The sequence below is a fragment of the Sus scrofa genome, chromosome 15 (assembly GCF_054392235.1).
Source record: "Sus scrofa isolate SSC_HxYL_T2T_F1_AM1 chromosome 15, Sscrofa_HxYL_maternal_Yorkshire_Landrace_v2.0, whole genome shotgun sequence".
Taxonomy (NCBI): Eukaryota; Metazoa; Chordata; class Mammalia; order Artiodactyla; family Suidae; genus Sus; species Sus scrofa.
Genome location: NC_139397.1, coordinates 25,340,463 through 25,360,578, shown reverse-complemented (window position 1 = coordinate 25,360,578; position 20,116 = coordinate 25,340,463). Strand labels below are relative to the sequence as shown.

Below are 20,116 nucleotides of genomic sequence, written 5' to 3'. Positions count from 1 at the left end.
ATAAAATGTTCTAGAAATTTTACATATTATTGATTACCATTCTTATATAACTAAAAGAAAAACGTAATTAAAAGAAAAACGTAGTATCAAGCAATTAAAATAAATTATATGTAGCTCTGAGAATAAATGAGTAGGGAAATGTTCTATTTCTATATAGGGGGAATACTGGGAGGAATCACGGAATATATTAATTTTGTCTTATAATTAGATACTGTGATTGATAGATTAAAAAAAAAAAACAGGTAAGTGGGAAGTATGAGCCTTCAAATATTCAATTTTATTTACTTACAATCAAGCCACTGTTTGCTTGCCTTTTTTCTCTGCCATGGATCCTTTTGTAGAAAATGCCGCCTGGATTAAACTGAGTACTCCAAATAATCATATCTCTTTGATAATATACATCCATCCCTGTTATCCTTGAATTATGTTCAATATGAGAAATTTGTTGATGATCACCACTGTAGTTGAATGGATATATAAAACCCAGGATATCAGTGTCATTAGCAATGTAGAGAACTTGATCTTCAGAGCCTGGAGATTATTATAATAAAATACAAAAATAAAGTAAATTTCAAATAATGTAAAAGCAACAATTGTACTTTTAAACTATCCTGAATTGTTAATTTTAACACAGTTTCTTGCTCAATAAAAATAAACCAATGTTATATCATCTTTTAGTCTTCATTACATTTCTAAAACATTATTTAAACATTTCTAAGATTTATGAGTGTAGGGTTTCCTATGTCAAAGTTTACATCATGGCTAGAATTAGGTATTTGTAGTATACATCCTTTTTATGAAGAGGGATTTCTATCTGGTAAGTCTCAGTACCTTATGTTTTAGTGACTGGTGTCTGAATATTCAGATACCATGTCATGTACACATTAAGCCTTGGACATTTCTGAGCATTTAGATTATGCACCTGATACCTGAAAGTGGAGGATGCCTGAATTTGAAAACAATAATTTCCTTTTAAAGCCTTTTTGCAAACTAAAGCCTTTAAAATTCTTACTCAAAATTTCATTCTTGGAGTTCTCATCATGGCTCAGCAGGTTAAGAACCCAACATAGCGTCTGTGATGATGCAGGTTCCATCTCTGGCCTCACTTAGTGGCTTAGGATCCAGCGTTGCTATGAGCTGTGGTATAGGCCACACATGCGGCTCATATCTGATGTTGGTGTTGCTGTGGTGGCTGTGGTGTAAGCCAGCAGCTGCAGCTCTGATTCAACCCCTGGCCTGGGAACTTCCATATGCTACAGGTAAAAAAGAAAAAAATTCCATTCTCTTTATAACACTAACCTTTAACCTGTTATTTTTATCCCAGAGGTGTAATGATTGCTTAAATACATTGAGAGCAGGTGATAAGAAAGATATTTCATATTCTCTCTCTCTCTTTTTTTTTTTTATTTGGCTAAAGTTCCCAGGCCAGGGATCAAACCTAAGCCACAGCAGTGACAATGCTGAACACTTAACTGCTAAGCCACCAGGAAACTTTAGATACTTCATATTCTATCACATTGCTTTTAGACATTTACCCTCCACTGACAAATTTTTAAAAAACATTTATTGCAGTATAATTGGCTTAAAAATGCTATATTAGTTTCAGATGTACAGCAAAGTGAATCAGTTTCAAACATAAAAGTGATCTTAACAGTAGCCATGTGTTTGACAGTCATGCCTATAAATCTCAGATTTGATTAACTAAGAATAACAAATTGGCCAAATTAATCAGTATTAAAAACATTTTTTTACATTTTTAGGCATGAAGCCACTGCTAAAATGCAACATAAAAATTTTTCCTCATAAGATGTTTATAGCAAAATTATAATAACATTTAAAATTATGGTTATTCAACCTTACCTTTTGCTATGCAGGTGTTATTTCTTTCTTGAAAATTCTGGTCACACACACATTTATACGATCCTTCCACATTTATACATTGGTGAGAACATGTACCAAACAGCAAACATTCATTAAGGTCTATAAAAGAAAAGATAAAAATAACATCATCATACCCTCAGTTAGTACTTTCACTCTTTCCACATTTCAAAAAAGACAAATTTATTTTTCTTCCTTCAACTTCTTATTCCTGTTTCTTTCATTGTCTTTTCAAAATCTTAGGTCTGTGACTTGCTATGTTATATTTTTGGTCATAACAAGAGTTTCACTATAATGACTCATCAGTTGCCCGGGCATTGCTGTTAATCCAATTAACACACTGAAATTTCAAACTTGCCCAGTATTTTCATTCACTTCAATTAACACATGAAAAACTACTGCCATACCCTGGCACATGTCATATGCTAGTCCTCTGTTTTATCATGCACTTGCTCAGTTTGACATAGAGAATTTCTATTCCTCTCTCAAGAGTCACCTGAAAAGAAGCCTTCTTTGGTCTCCACTGATTTACACTAACAATTATCCATACCTCATAGATTCTCAACTCTTTGCTGTCTTGGAATTCTTCTCTTATGGGATTATTCATACTATACTTCATATATATGGTCATATATTTATATCCCCTACTTGACTCTCAGTCTGTTGAAATCATAAATTAGTATTTATTGATTTTTTTATCACCAGCATTTTGCACAATGACTGGCAAAGAATGAAAATATGGATACACCTCTAACACACTTCTGGCTTCATATATACAAAGTGACTTGTAACAAAAAGGGCCAACTGAATCAATAAGCAAACAACAGCAACAAAATCCTGAATGCCTGTATAGAAATATATATCTATATGCGTATATAGATATATAAAATACATAACAAATAAATAAATCTTAGGCAATATTCTGTGTCTTAGCACTTGCCTCAAATTTTAAAGTTTTAAGCAGGGCCAGGATTGAGGTCAGGTAATTCTGGTGAATTATCTACTGTCTTTTTTTTTGTTTGTTTTAACCTCTTCTTCTGCTTTCAATTAGCATAATTCCTCTGCCCTTTTATCACTTATAGTTATCCTAATTACATAATAAATCTGTGAGATAAATCCTTCTCTTGAATTAGAGGAATTTAAGGATAAGCACAGCAGTAGTGATTATCTCTTGTTGGCACTCAACAGGTTCCAAAGCTTCAATGGCAGAGATAAGGATTTTCCCAGGGACACTGTAAATGACATTGCCAAGGCTTAACCTCAGGCTTCCTGATTCTATTGTCTCTACTAAGATACTCTGCCCACAGTGAACTTAAGCACTCATGAGTTCCATTGTGGGTATGACTGAAATTAGGGTAAAGAGATAAAGGAAACTATATTTACTTGTTAACAAATACTGTATCAGGCATAAGTAAAATCCATATTATCAGCATTCAGCCATCAAGAAAGTATTACAATATTTATTTGTCTTGGCACCCGTAACTTTGAACAGGGAGTTGTTACTATGGTTTCTCTTTGAGATGGAATCAAAATAAGCAAAACTCTGCATGATTTGATAAAATCTTAGCTCCCTCACATGGCCCTGCAATGTCCACAGTCATGATTTCTCCTCATCTCTGTAATAACGCCTCCTGCCGGGAGCTTTTGAAGAGGATAAAGGAATTTCACGCACGTTCAATAACTAGAACAGTGTCTGGCATACAACCACAATTAATTCATTTCTATTTTTTGATTGCAGTTCCCTTAAATTTTTCTTCCCTTTAGATATTTTAATTGAAGTGTTTTGGCTTTCATATCAAATAGCCAGTTCTTAAGCTCTTTATGAGCTACTTATAGTAAGGCTACAAAAAATTTAAATTCTTTGGGTTTTAAAAGAAGATGATGTCTTTCCCCTTTTCCACAGCAAGTCAAACTTCTTTTCTTTACTATCAAAACTTTACTCATTAAAGGAAAACACAAATTGTATTAGAGTTCAGAAGTTACTCATTTCTACAACAAAAATATTTGATTCATAGCAATTTAAAATGAAGAATTTAATTTGCAGATGATATTTGCAATGGAATATAACTGAAAAAAGAAAATTTCAAGGACAGAATTTCTAAATTCAGTACGCATATACAAGAAACAGAGCCCACTATTTACAAAAAGCATTAGAAAATTTCAAAATTTCAAAATTTCAAAAATGCTATTTGAAAGTAAAATCTTGAAGAGACAAAAAGTGTCTGGCAATGAAATAATCATCCAGTCTTGAGAAATAATTTGTTTTTTATTAAAAATAGAAAACTCAAATCACTATTTTTCAGTGTTCCATGTTAATGAAGAAAAAAATGTCATGAATCTAAACAAGTATGTAACTCAAAATGTACATACATATGACATGGCTACAATTCTTTCCCCTTTGGATGTGTATAATTAATTTTAATAATTCCATTTTGGTTGACACAATGCAAAATTACTTTTATTTATCAAAAAATAACATAAAGAGACAGTAGAGAAGGAAGCTGGTAGGTGAAAGTATTTTATGATTTGAATTTACCCTGGATAAAACAGACATCGATAATTTAGGTTTGGCTGTTACCATAATAATATCAATTTTGAGAAATTGGCAGACAGTGAATATATATCTTTATTTCATGGCTCTATACTTAAAGCCCTGATGTAAATTATATTTAGATATAATTTACTATGAAATTATGGCTCTCCTACATGTTCAGGTTTTAAATAGTCTCAAGTAAGCTGACAGAGATTTATTTGAATCCTGTCTTTGAATTTTAGAAGACACTCTTGATCATATAAAGTACTATTTAAGACATGGTGTTAGGACAAAAGCACACAATTCTCTAAAAGCAAATTATCTATTGCAGTATTGCAAATGCCACAACTCTAGAAAAAGGGGTCATCATAAACATGTTCTTTCTCAAAGTGCCTCTAATTCTTCAATAGTTTCTGAACCAGCAATTTAATTATTTGCATTTCAAAACAGAACTGTAACAATACAATGGAAATACTTGAAGGTCTGAATCTGCTATAAAAAAGGTTTTGTAAGCCTCAGCAGTAGTTAGCTTAGCAGTACAAACAGGCTCTTGACCCTAGGGACTTTCACTCTTTTAAGTAAAATGGTATCCCATAGATACGCACCACTCTGATGAAAATCAATCCGCTGTCATCTCACAATTTAGCAGCCTTGGGAGTCTTTTATAACCTAAAGATTTAAGAGCAAGCTGTTGAGAAAATGTACTATACCTTCACACTGTCTGTTTTTCATGTTTCTCTGAAATCCAGGCTTACAGCGACAGAAAACAGATGTTTTTATTTGATTACAATATGCATCATCTCCACATGGATTCACATTATCTTCACAGGTATATTCAGTGGGAGCTAGGATTTAAAAATATGATCAAAACTAATATAATTCTAATTCCGGAAGTGGGAGTTTACTATTTTTCTTAATTTGAAATTACATTTATTATTTCATAGATAATTCTTTTTGAATTTATAAGATTACGGTTTTATCCACCATATAAGCCCTCATTTCTTACAACGTTATAGAAGCAGATAAAAACCAAACTAATGTAAATGAGTATAGTTTAGATCAAGCTCTTACTGAGCTATTCTACTTTCCAAAAGGAATTCAAGAGTCAGTGGTTCTAATGACAGGTTATCTTTACCATGGCACAATGTACGAGTCACATTCTTCTCTAAGAACCAAAATATTTCCTTGAAGCTACCCAGAGATGAAGTTATTTCTCACTAACTTAAACTTAGTATTTAGGAACTCAATCACAGGTAAGCAAGAGGTTAAATCATCAGTTCCTAAACTTTTTAAGCCTGGGTATTTTTATAGGGAGCAACATTTGAGGTTCCCAGGCAAGAGGTTGAATCGGAGCTGTAGCAGCTGGCCTATGCCACAGCCACGGCAATGCAGGATCTAATCTGCATCTGTGACCCACACCACAGCTCATGGCAATGCCGGATACCTAACCCACTGAGCGGGGCCAGGGATTGAACCTGCATCCTCGTGGATGCTAGTCAGATTCGTTTCCACTGAGCCACAATGGGGACTCCAACATTTGAGTTCTAATGGACATAAGTTGCAATACAGGTTAGGACAGACTGTGTGTCATTTCTAATTACCAACACAGTAGGTTAAATTTCATTACTTTATCTCCAATTCACTTTAGAATGCAAATAAAGGAGGGGTATTTTATTAAAGGAGTAACATTCAATTAGTTTTATTTTATTTAAATTCAGTTATAAAGAAAAATGAGAACCTTAATGAAAATAATTATTACTAATCCACACTGATTCTTGAACAGTTTATAATTAATTAAAATACATCAGTGCAGTTATACCATGATTGACATATAAATGGCCATATCCTGGTGGATACCACTTCATCATCTAGAGAGGAGTAACTTATGGATAGATGAGAAAAAAATAAAAGACTCAAGAATTGGAACAATTTTGTGACTTATTTGCCTTTCTTTTTGTGGCCGGCCATAGCTGCAGCATATGGAAATTTCCGGGTTAGAGGTTGAATCAGAGCTGCAGCTGCAGACCTATGCCACAGCCACAGCAACACAGATCAAAGCTGCATCTGTGACCTATGTTGCAGCTTGAGGCAATACTGGATCCTTAACCCAATGAGCAAGGCCAGGGATCAAGCCCACATCCTCAGATACTCTATGTTGGGTTCTTAACTTGCTAAGCCACAATGTGAACTCCAATTTTGTGACTTATATAAGCATTCTGAATTTAAGGTCAAGTTTAATTATTTTTCTTAATATGGAAAATCAGATATTGAACATTAAATTCAAAATTATTGACAAGTAAGTTCTCATAACTCAAGTATCATATCACTCTAAATGAATAAACAATAATGCCTTCTTTAAGAAAGACAATAAAAATTTTAAAACATTTAATCAATTATTAAGATCTTTACCATCATTCAACTAAATATCACTTTTAAAATTCAAAAACTCTTAAATTTATATTTTATAAAATAAAATATTAAGGAATATATATTTCTTTGCTGATATCAAAATCTGTATTTGGATATTGAGCTCTCAGCTTCAGTTTTAACGAGAGTACTCACTGCAAAATCTACCTTTCCTGCTTCATACTTTCTGATATTAAGTGATATTTTAAAGTTACTTTGGCAAAGGCTTTAAAAATAAGTATTACTTAAGCACGTTTTGAAGGCAATCTTCTCTCACAGCAGTAAAGAAAATTTTAGTCATGTTGAAGCAGAAATTGAACTTGTGTGTCACTGCACTTTAACAGCAAACAAACTCACTTATTCTGCAGCCTTGTTCGTCTGAGCCATCTCCACAGTCATCAAGTTGATCACACTGGTGGTCCATGGGGATACATTTTTTATTACTGCAAGCAAACTCATCTTTTTTACAAGGTCTTGCTTTATATGTAAGCTTACCTATAGAGTTATTAAAAAATGATCAGTGCTTCACAGAATCAAAATAAGTTTATAAAGCATGTTAACAGGTTCAAGATTTTGCTAAATGTCATGAAAAATACACACCCCACAATTCTTTATTTGAAGCTATTGGGGACAAATGAAAAAAATTCTGAAGTGTTTGGACTTTCTTAGAAAAATAACAGTGCAATTATCCTATATTAAATAATATTGTATTTCCACGTGAAAATGAATGTTCACCCTAAGTGAGATTTTTTTTTTTTAAGTAATAAAAACTACCTCAAACCAGTTCAAGTCAGAATCTGTCACCAAATGGTTTTGCCCCATATTTTAGTAAAGCCTTTGGTTTGTTTGAATTTTAATGTCTGAATTGTGAAAAAAGGGATTGTGCATACATACCTACAATCTATATAAACTTCCTCCCCTCAGGAAGTTACTTAACAGTTTATTTTAAACTACTATGTTATTTATCTCATGCTGTACTTGGTGGAATAAAGTACCTATAATCAGTGGAGATTTACAGACTTAGAGAAACTCTGGATAAAGTTGCTTAGCTCTGCTATGCAAATGAAATGTTAGTGGATTATTTTCATATTCTCTCATAAAATCAAGTGCATGAAAAAAAATCCTCAGACATGCCACATCAAAATATTGTTTTTAATTTTTTGAGCGCTAAAATTATTATATAATCTGTAACTGTCATTGAATCAATATTTCAAATTAAATGGATTTACCACCACAGGGATCTTCATCTGAGTTGTCCCCACAGTCATCAATCCCATTGCATATTTGCTCAGGCTGCAGGCATATTCTATTATTTCTGCATCTGTGAGGTCTTGTGGGTGGGCAAAGAAATTTGACTGAAAAAAAGAAAAAACAAAGTATCTCCTTTGGGTACACTGATTTATGAGAACTTTTTTGTCTTCTTGCGGTTTCCTTTTCAAATCCATAATCTAGCTTTTCTGAATATCTTTTGTTGTGGAAATTGCCTACATGTAGATACTAGAAAAAAATGTGTGATATTAGAAGCTATTATCCCAGTTATGTATACTAGCTGTAGAAAAGAGCACATAGCTGAAATGTTGAAAGAAGTAAGAAAAAAGAGCCAAACTTCATGGTTTTATTTCCAGATGCCTTATCATAACTGACTTTACTTGGCATACCAAATTAATTTATGCCCACAGTTGATACAACATGGCAAGACACTAAGCTATCTGAAAGAGCAATTTCACACAGAATAGAGCATAAGTAAGCATATGTTAGAGACCCAAAATTGAAAATAGGTCATTCAGCAAAAACGGAAAAAACAAAAAAAACCCCATAAAACAATACTATGTTTCTTATTTTCTATCTCCATAAACAAATAGATACATATGTATTTAAGGCACATAAGGGGTGATTAGTTACTCATTTTTAATGCGCGCACGTGTGTGTGTGTGTGTGTGTGTGTGTGTGTGTGTGTGTGTGTGTGTGTGAGTATGACTTTAAGAAACAATGCAAACCAGAAAGTTTTACATTTGTCCTTTCCATTACTATCTAATCAGAAGACTTCCAACACTAATGTAAGGAACATCACTAATGTCTTTTCATCATCACATATGGAATATTCAAGGGCTCTGTCCTTGGTTCCCTGATGTTCTCACCTTGAATTGTCTGTTTAGATATTCTCATTCATTCTCATGGATTTACATGACGATGCTAAACCTACCTAATTCTAGCATATATTCACTAATTCTAGCGTCTCACAATTAATTATAGAAATTCTCTGGGGAACTTAAAATTCGACAAGTCCAAAACTCAATTCTTTACCATCTTCCCTAGTACCCCAGCTCCCAAAACATAAACTGTCTTATTTCCACAGTTCAGTTATTGTCACATCATAGCCATGAGTCTGGGATTATTCTAAATGCATTCCTCTCATTAGGCCTTAACTCTTACTATAGTGATCAAGTGCAGATTGTTTTGTCACAAAATTTGCCCTCTTATCCCCATGCACACCAGTTACAACTCCACTAGCTCAGCTTTCCATCATCTTCATTTCACAGAAATGATTGCAATAGAAGAATCCTTAATGTCTCAGTTTCACTTCTCAACCCCCAAATCCTCTAGAGGCCACCAAAACAATCCACCTAACACATCAATCTGACCATTTCTTCCATAGTTATTCATCAATTTCAGGATAAAATTTAAGATACTTTACATGGCATAGAAGACTTGTCATTACCTTGCCCATGTCACTCCTACAGACTCATCCCTTGTCACTGTGAGTATTCTAGTAATACCAGTTTATTATCTCCTTAAATATGCCATACTCCTCCTTGCCTGACTTCCCTGCTTTAATTAAAATCTGGTTCTCATACGAAACACAGTTCCTCTCCTGTAGGTTTTTTAGGAATGCCTCTTAAATTCCTCGAATCTTGGTATCTCATGTTTGAAAACATCATAGTTTCCTACTATAGCTTCCAGAACATAGCTGCTATATTTTCACATTCTATTTAAAAAAAAAAAAACTAAAAACAAAAACTGTTATTTTTAGGGTTAGACATTTGCTTATACTTTTTTCTTATTGCCATTTTCTCATCAACCTCGTAAACATCACCTCCACGCCAATCCGTGAAGACTGTAGCACTTTCCCTCCCAGTTATTTCTCTCTAAACAAATCATTCCACAATCCTAGGTGACATCAACATCCATATAAGCAAAAAAAGCCAATAAATGAACTTCTTGTCTTCTTGAATTCCTCATACACAAAGTCTTTTTACTCTAATCCACCTAGGCCACCCATTCTTCTAGAAGGTCATGAACATGGTGGATTTCAACAAATTGATATTCTTAATTCAGCCAATGACAGTTCTGGTTGCTTGCCAATAAGAACACTGTCTGATACAGCTGGATTTGCTATTTCTTCCAATTGCTTCATTTACAAAGCCAATAATTTTAATGCTCCAAATTCTGATCACAATCTCCTATTTTTCAACTTTTTAAATCAACCCGTCTCATTAAGACTCTTTTTCAGTCTTACCTGAAACTTGAGCCTATTGATACATCTAACTTTTCCCTATTCACTAATGCCTTTTTTCTCTTTACTTACATTTCTATTGACATAGATTCCATGTTCCATCTTTTAATTTACTTATTTATAAATATTCATTGATAACCTACTATATGTTGGACACTAAGTACTCTTTCAGAAATTCACTTTTGTCCAAATAATCTGGATTCTCTGGTCCTTTTGCTTTTTTTTATCTTAGCTATCTATAACAAAATCCCAGACTTGGGTGAATGAAACTATCTGCTTTTCCAATGTCTGCATGTGGGAAGCCCAGGAATGTTGCAGATGATCATACTGCAAGGTTAATTGATATCAAACATCAATATTTATCAATGCCAGCCAGATAGGCTCTGAACATTACTTGGAAATCATTCATTTATATCTATATCTATACCTATCTGTATATCTATATATCTATAGCATCTATACCTACATCATCTATAACTATATCTATACTAATACATGTATTTCTAACATATATGTAATGTGACCTTTATCATTTGTTGTAATGATTCAAATCTGTATTCCTTTCAAACCTCTCTACCATACCAACTTTAAACATTCTATAAATGAACATGCTTCCTGACTAGGCACAAAATGTGTAAATAGAAAGGTAAAAATATTATTATATCATTGAATAACTATATCCACCTGCATCTGTGTACAGTCAATCAACTCACTTCTGCTTAATAACAGAGGTCACTACCATTACCCAAAAACCAATTTTTTACTTGCTCTGAAACTCATTTTCCCCCGCTTCTTCAGGAACCAACCTGTCCTTCTGGAGATATTTTATTACCTTGATATATGCTTTTGCCATACTTCTTTTCTTTCTTTTTTTTTTTTTTTTTTTCTAATCCTTTTATTGTCACTGACTTGAGTATCTTCTGTCTGCTCATCTTTATTTATGTGTTTGCTGACCTTCAATATTCCATCCTAATCCCCTTGTTTTATGTTTTACTCTCTCCCAGCCTAAATCTTAGCAACGCCATAGTATTTACCGCGACATTTTATGCTGTCTCAAATTTATAACTTTAGACCCGCTCTTTAAGCTCTAGAATCAGACTTGTAGCACCTACTTGAAATCTATACTTGAATAGCTATTCAAATGTTATCTCAAACCAGGCTTCTACTCTTTACATGTAGAACTGCTCCTTTTCTATGTTGCCCATTTATTCAAATGGGTAAGCAAAAACAGCCTATAAGTTATACCTGGCAAATTCCTCTCTCTTACACCCATATCCAACCCATTATTCAATCCAATTCAGTTTGTTCTTTAAGTCATGTTCAAATTATATATAATTTGCCATTATGTGCTGTCATTATCTTAACTCAAGCTACGGGCATAGGCTGCCCTGAATACTGCAATTTTCTTAACAATTCTTGCCTCTTTCTATCCAGTATTTGTGAAATACAACTATGACTATGTGCCTCCTCTGCTTAAAACTCTTTAGCATTTTAAATTGCTTTCAGGCTAAATCTAAAAATCCTAACCAGGAGTCACAAGCTTTCGGATATCTTTCCTGTCTCTTCAGTTTCATGCAGTGTCTACCTTGCTCTGCACTTTCCAAGCACACATACCTTTCAGCTCCTCTAGTAAGCTGTGCTGTGCTCTATCTCAGGGACTTTCCACATCTTGTTTCCTTTGCCTACAATATTGTCATTTACTCCCACACCACCCCTTTCACCTACTTGGCAGCTATAAGTCTCAGATTCAAACTCAAATGTCGTTTGTCATAATCCAAGATGAATAAAACCCTTCTGTTCTACGTTTTTACAACTTACTGTACTTTCCCTTCAATGCATGTATCACGGTTTATAACTACATATTTTTTTGTGATCATTAATATCCCTCTCCCACTAGATCCTCATCTTTACGAATCAGGCTTCATATCTGCTTCTTTCATCATTATATCGCCAGAATTAATCACAGCCTCTAGCTTAACAAATATTTATTAAGTGAATAATGATACATTTTCCTACACTGTTCTCTATGCCTTTGGTGCTTTTTAGTCTAGATCTTTCAAAATTGTAGCTTTCTAAATTCCCTTTTAGGCAGAGTTCATCTTATCACTTTCTGCCTTGTCTTTACTTAATTTTACTATTGCTTGAAATATAATTTATGGAAATTATTATTTTCCAACCAGAATGGTATCTCCTTGTCAAAGAGAACCATTGCACAGTTTGTTTGTTTGTTTTTAAATCCCAATTACTTAGCACAGTCTCCAGCACATCATAGTTTGACTCAGTGTTGATATGTTGACTGAGGGCAATGCAAAAACATTAACAGAATTAAGCTGGATATATTTTACAAGTTTTCCAGCAGCTGTGCAACATGTAACTAAGAATCCCTTCCCGGCCCTAGGAGTAGTTCTGGGGAGTGTGAATTTGGAGACCCACATGGTTAATTAGTTTGTACTCATTTCCTATTCCATTCACTACCTTTGTGCTGAAGTGGAGTAGAGAACAGAAGAGAGAAAAAAAAATAGTTATAAAAATAATAGGTTCTGTCTTGATTTTGGTAAACTCATATTTTTCAAGTATTATGATTCAGAAACAATATAATCTCTGGTGATTCTCTAGAGTTCACTTTGTAAGATTATGTGGAAATACTGAAATTGAAACTTAGTTCAATATCTTAGCTGTACCTACAGAAAACAACTTTTCAAATACCACATTTTTCATGTTTTAAATCACTTAAAAAATAAAGCTACCTCCTTGTTTTGGATTTTTTTCAACTGTAACATCAGTAGTCAATATCACCATCGATCAAAAAATACTGGTTCAACTTAATGTACCAAATAGAACATAGATTTTATGTACCTATACTTTTGCTATGTTTTCTTTAATTCACTTGATGTTCAGTTAGTTATATACAAAGTAGCAGTATTTTTCTTTCTTTTCTGTTTTTTTGTTTGTTTGTTTGTTTGTTTGTTTTTGTTTTTGGCTGCACCTACAGCATACAGAAGCTCCTGGGCCAGGGATCAAACCCAAGCTGCAGCTGTGACCTATGCCACAGCTATGGGGAAGCTGGATCCTTAACCCACTGTGCCAAAATGTGGACTCCAAAGTAGTAGTATTTTTCTATAAATTAGGTAAAATTACCTTTCTCACTGAGATTAGAAACAAGGAGCGAGAAACAAAAATATTTACCAAATATAAGAAATCACTTAATTTGGTGATCTAAAATTTGTGTTTACAGTTTCTGGTTGCATAATTGTGCTGTGACAAAATTCAGTCAAAAGTAATTTGAACAGATTTAACTGTTAAAAACTCCTAACTGCAGTTCTCTGTGTAACACTTGTACGATGAGTATATATTGAGAGATTTATGCCTGCATATGTATACATCTATGTATATTTATCTTCCTTCTCTGAATAAACAGTTTCAAGTAGTGGATAACTTTTGGAAGTACATGATTTTATTATTCAGTTTTTTCTATATTTACATATCAAAAAATAAAATTGATTTAGCCTAAAGCACCAATTTGGTATAAAGACAAAATCCTTATATGAACCTTATTCAATTCAAAAGGTCAACTATTGTAAATCTTTCTAGTCAGACCATAGCCTATCTTTAGAATAGTGTTGACATATGCCAGTTCAGATTTAGGAGGGCTCTCTGTAAAGTCATAAACTCTGAGCTGGGTTATCTCTGATTACCTAAGCAAAGCTACATCTGTGGTTATACTTTATCTACCTAACTCAAGGAGGGTAGAATCTGTGGTTCACCTCACCACTTTACTGACTCACACCAGTGCGCTACATCGTGAGGTAAGAGAACCATCCAGAGCCATGTGAAATGCCATACCACACATGTCAGGGGCTTCGTCAGAGTTGTCTCCACAGTCGTCTTCTCCATTACACACCCAGAATTGCAGTTTGCAAAGGGAATTATTGCAAAGGAACTCATCTGCTCTGCATATATTTCCTCCTTTATTTTAAAACAAAAAAGAGACACAGAGATATAGCATAGTTAATTCCAGTCAGCAAAAACATGTTCCTCTAATTCTGAGGACAGTATCTAGTTTCTCACTTATATATTTTTTTCCTGTATAATACTAGGAACACATAATGATCAAACTTTTTTTAAAGGTATTATTTAAATTTTTTTTGTTATAGCTGACTTACCATATTCTGTCAATCTCAGCTGTATAGCAAAGTGACCCAATCACATATGTATATATTCTTTCTCTTTTTCTCACATTATCTTCCATCATGTTCCATCATAAGTGATTAAATATACCTCCCTGTGCTATACAGCAGCATCTGAAGGCTAATCCATCCCAAGTGCAATACTTTGCATCTACTAGCCCCAAACTTCCAGTCCATCTCAGTTCCTCCCCCTGAGCAACCACAAGTCTTGTTAACTTTTGAAAACAATATGATATCACCCTCGTGTATACCATATTTTCTTTAGGGAATACTAATTTTTAGATGATAGAATAAAATTTTCTCAAATATAAAGTACTTTCCATTTCACATAATTTCTATGTTACAGAGTGTAAAGTAACTTAGATTTTAAATAGTACTAATTTTCATTGTTAAAAAATTTATGCGATTATGGAAAGAAAAGACACTTTAAAAATTATTAGATAATTCAGTTGTATCTGGAAACTGACAAATTGAACCATTTAAAACAGAATAACCAGTAAGATGTTTTTGTGGTCTCAGAGAAATAATTTTATAACAGGATTAAAAGTCAGTGATATGATAAAGTATCATTCTTATAAAAAGTGTGCATTTTAAAATGTTGGCATTTTTTTCTCTTTTTATAATGAAATAGAAAACACCAGGAAGACAGAGATATTCTAACTTAAAATTAACTACATTCACTGCATGCAAAGGACACAAAGTACTAATAAACTTTGGTTATATGTCAAGACATGTAGTGATATATAGTAGAAATAGCAAATGCTTGGGAGTTAGAACTTCTTGTTTTGCTTTGGAAAAGTGCATTAAATTCTATAGGGCTCAACATCCTCATATATTGCAAAAGAGGTATGGTTAAGATTTACAAGAACATCTTTGCAAAGCATACCTGAGGAAATAACACAAAGAAACGTGTTGGGAATATAGAATTAATATAAATAAGACTGCTCTCAGAGAATTATACTACTAATTTGAATTTCATATATAAGACAAGAAGGTTTATATATTGGTATGATTTGATGATTGAAAGATCAATCTATTAAAAATGGATATGTTTATTAAAACAAGGAGCTGTGGTGTGACAGTGCTCATCCTTGCAAGACCGGAAAATGACAAGAAAGATGCATTCTTCAGTTTGTGAATGTACTTTGGAGGGAATAATGAACCCAGGCTTTTGAAGGCCAAATAGCAATTCATGTTCAGAGTTTTGATTTTCACACAAACCTCTAAGAATTCTCTTCCAGTAGCAAAGATTTAACTTAGGAAAAGGACAGAATCAGATTTGAGTTTTAGAATGATAACACTAAGTACAGTGTGGGAAACACAGACATGAAGACAGTAGGGATAAAGCCAAGACTGGAGGAAAAAGACCAATTTGAAGAGGGCTTGCAGCAATTCAGGAAAGAACTGATGATAACTTGATTTAGAGCAGCCACATTTGAATTAGAATCCTCAGGCTCTGACAGCTAACTATGAGAATTGATGAGGGTGGCAAAGGAGGGTAAGTAGTCAAACATAGTCCCCAACTTTTGTTTTTTTGTACCAATTGTTAAATGTTGGTGTTTTTCAACAAATAAAAGAACGCAGCAGGAAGATCAGGCTTAATGGAAATAATGACACAATTAATTTAAGTAACTGAAAAGAAAAGTGTATGGTGATATTTAGTAGACTAATGGATAAATATGTCTGAAATATGGGATAGGTTTCTGAGCTGTAAATGTATAGTCAGCAATGGTCAGAATATAGTTATTATTTGAAAATTAGAAGGGAAGAATAAATCAGTATTTAAAAGTTGAATGAATGAGCAGAGTCTACAAAAGAGACTGAGAAGTAGTAGCCAGAGTGGTTGGAGAAATACCTGAAAAGTGTTCTAATAAGAAGGTAATAGCAAATTTAAATAATGCCAAGAGAGGAGGTTTAGTCAAATGGTGGTGGGTTTAGTGAAAAGTTTATAGTTGGTTTATATAGATGCAGAAGAAGTTGTCCAGAAGTTTGGCTATAAAGGAGAGGAAGAGAAGAAGAAGATTGGTTAGAAAGCCTGGTTGCTTGTAGTAAAACAGATGTCTGTTGCTTGAAGTAAAACAGATGTCTGAACACCTTTAAATGATTCTGGGAATAATTCAGTAGACAAGGTATGGTTGTGGATTCAGGAAAGAGAGTAAAGGTAATTCACATAATAAATTTCTTGAGAATCAAGAAAGTGTGAAAGATTTGAGCTCTAAAGCAAAATACAAGGATTATCCTTAGACTGGTGGTGACAGAAGTCTACCATTTTAAAGGGAAGGAAGGAGGAAAGGTGAGGCACAGCCATATGTAGCTTAGTTAATTTTATGGCCAGATGTTGAAAAAAGTTCATGATTTTCACTATCGCTGTGAAGTAGAATGTGAGGAAGAAAATCAACTGTTTAAAAAGCTGATATGGTTAATCGTAGAGAGCGATGATTAAAAATATATAGGTAGATTGGCCAGGATTTGAGTGAGAGTTGGAGCTGAGACCAAGAATTCATAGTGATATTAATCAGAACAGTTCTAAGTTTTCCAGCAAAATTGCTTAACAGAAAGTGTACAGCTTATGTTGATACCTCTGAGGACTATCTCATACAGATAAAGGCAGGTCCTTGGTGAGTCCAGCAAGGTGAATGTCACCATGGGAGATTTCCGACAGTACAATTTCTGGCATTGGGGTATCCCTTTCTCTCAAGTATCTGCAATATTCCGTGTAAAATGACCTAATTCTTAAAGTGATCTCAACTTTCAAAATCAATGCAAGAAAATATATGACAATTTACCATCTCTCTCTCAGAAACAACAAAAAAAGATAACAGATATAGTCTTAAGTATTAAAAATATGAATATTGGTAAGGGGTGAGTCTTGGCTTCGTCCAGTATCAAAAGCCATAGAATAAGAAATAGAGTTGTCTTCTTACAGAATAAAGATTCTAAAGACTAAATCTCACTGCATGTTCCATTTTAAAATGGATTAAATTCAAACAGAATTTGTGAACTCTTGATATCCTCTGATGATTTAGGAAAAAAAAAAAACCCTCTATTTGTAGCACGTCTTGTTAAAAGGAAAAACGAGTTCCCAAGGTACTGTATTAGATAACATTATAATTTTTCCATAAGGTTGCCGGACATGCCACTATTTTTATTAAGAAGAGAAATATAAATGAAATTGTAATTGTAACAGAAAGTCAAAGGTTTTATGATAACCTATCAAAAGTTTCCTATTGTAATAGGAAGAATTTACACTTCCAAAAGTACATCATGAGGCTACCAAGACACCCTGAGTATAACTTACAAAGCTTATTGTGAAATGTCATGAAGCACAAAAAAAAAAAAAAAAAAAATTCAGAAAAGGTATAATTTATTTATTGTGTCTTTTTTCTATTTCTTTGGGCCGCTCCCACGGCATATGGAAGTTCCCAGGCTAGGGATCTAATCGGAGCTGTAGCCTCCGGCCTATGCCAGAGCCACAGCAACGCGGGATCTGAGCCATGTCTGCAAGCTACACCACAGCTCACGGCAATGCCGGATTGTCAACCCACTGAGCAAGAGCAGGGACCGAACCCGCAACCTCATGGTTCCTAGTCGGATTCGTTAACCACTGCGCCACAACGGGAATTCCCGGAAAAGGTATAATTTAGATTAGTTAGATTAAAATCCCAGTTTCCTAGTCATGTCCTTGATCAGCTCAACAGGAGAAAGAAAAAATACATATTCATTAATAATAACCTATGTTTAAATATAAACTGATCTCTCAACAGTTTCGTAGAAATCTGACCAAGTGCATCATCACAGAAAATAAGCATCTAGAGTTCTCATCTTAATTTGGATTGAGATGAGTTTAAATATACAATCATATTTTATAATTTCTATAAATAATTTAAGCATTTTTGAGCTTATGATTACTAAAAGAATAACTCTCTTTCCTTTCCACTAAAATTGCTATGAAAGAATAAAGTTTGAAAGCTCAGGCCAAAACAAACACTGAGTTTCCTTGAGGCAACATGTTTTACCTTTAAAAATGTGAATGCTGCTTTTAGTTCCATAGTTTTAGGGGGTTTAGTCCTTTCAAAGTAAACCAGTATAACTGATTCATGTGGGATATGTTCCATGTTTATCTTGAAGCTTTCTTACTTTCCAGCCCCCAACACTTAGCCCCTGTTAGCTCCTATGTCCTGATCTGAGATGAATGGAGCTAACATTTAACAGAGAGGTGTTTATTCTGGCATTTTATTTCCTCCATGCCTTGAAGTACATTTACCCAATACCTTAACCACTTTCTGGAAGTAAATCAAACACTAGAAGTCTGAACATGGTTATGCCTTAAGGTACATCCATACAGAATCAAATATTTTAACCACCAAGATATTTCATTAGAATTTAATTACTCAGCAGCAAAGAAATCCAAGAAATGTTAGAAGCAGGGATAGGGACATATTTCTAAATGGCTGAATTAAATGGTCTCAACTTGGTTTTAGTCTAGTAAACTTTAACATTTAATAGAGTCATTTTAAATCTGAAAGTTATCTCAGATTTCAAATATTACACTGTTCAATTTTTTTACTACGTTTGATTTTTTAACCTGAAATCCTTTGTTCAAACTCATTTTTTTTTACAAAATCCAGTATCAAAAATGTAGATATCAAAAAAGTAGGATTGCCCCACCCCCTAGCTCCTACCCTCCCAGAACCACACTCACCTTCCGAGTATTTCTACAGCTCTTAGAGATATTTCGCTGTGGCTGGATTTGATAGTAAGAAAACATGAGTACAGAAATGTTCATGGAATTAAGAAACTAGATCTGTGATCCTCATTTCACTATATTCTCTGTGATACTACATAGTTCAAACCTTATCATCCCTCCCTCTTTTTAACATTAGAAAACTCCTCAAAAGCCTTAGGAAATTTCTCAGTATGTGTTATATTAAAACCACGTTCTATAGCAGGAATCCTCAATTACTTGTGGTTCCTAAATAGCTGAGATTCCCTCGCCTCTGTGACATTGCACATAATGATCCCACTGCCTGGGGGACTTCCTCATTCTGTTTGCACACCTAATTTTTCACATCAAGGAATGGAAACTGAGTTAACTAATACATAAATAATTACATTATAAGGAAGAATGTGATAATAGGAAGACATGACCAAACAGTTCCTAGGGAAACAAAAAAAGACCACAATTTGGTTGAAGACATAGTAGTAACTAAAACAGACTTAAAATAATAGATATCTTTTTTATTGACAATGGTATTGAGAGGGAGAAAATAGCAGAAGAAATCAAAAAGATGTTCAAAAGCATGGAGGATATTGATAGAATATTATCTTACATTTTCTCTAAGATTAATATAAATCTTATTTAAAATGTACTTATTAAAAAGTACTATTTTGTTATAAAGAAGTAGACTATAAGACTGGAAAGGTGAAATGGGATCTTTCCCTTATAACCCTGACTATATGTTGTGTTTTTTGTATGTAGCCAGGAAGGAAGAGCTTTGAGAAAGATTGACATAACCATAATCTTAAATAAGATAAACATTGCAGCAGAGAGTAGGACAGGCTGGTGACCAATTGGGTGCTATTACATAAGCCCAGGGA

At 33.8% G+C, this 20,116-nt stretch overlaps 1 protein-coding gene across 5 annotated transcripts in view; it reads right to left on the bottom strand.

Annotated features, from left to right (window-relative positions):
- Positions 1–20,116, bottom strand: part of LRP1B (LDL receptor related protein 1B) — a 1,884,722-nt gene that overhangs the window by 111,313 nt on the left and 1,753,293 nt on the right. For all 5 annotated transcript variants that reach the window (XM_084998912.1, XM_084998914.1, XM_021076285.2 and 2 more), the window contains 6 exons: positions 14,175–14,297; positions 8,047–8,172; positions 7,175–7,312; positions 5,122–5,256; positions 1,861–1,980; positions 290–531 (listed from right to left, as the gene is read on the bottom strand). In XM_084998912.1, coding sequence (XP_084855038.1) covers positions 290–531; positions 1,861–1,980; positions 5,122–5,256; positions 7,175–7,312; positions 8,047–8,172; positions 14,175–14,297 — 884 coding nt within the window. The remainder of the gene's footprint in view (positions 1–289; positions 532–1,860; positions 1,981–5,121; positions 5,257–7,174; positions 7,313–8,046; positions 8,173–14,174; positions 14,298–20,116) is intronic.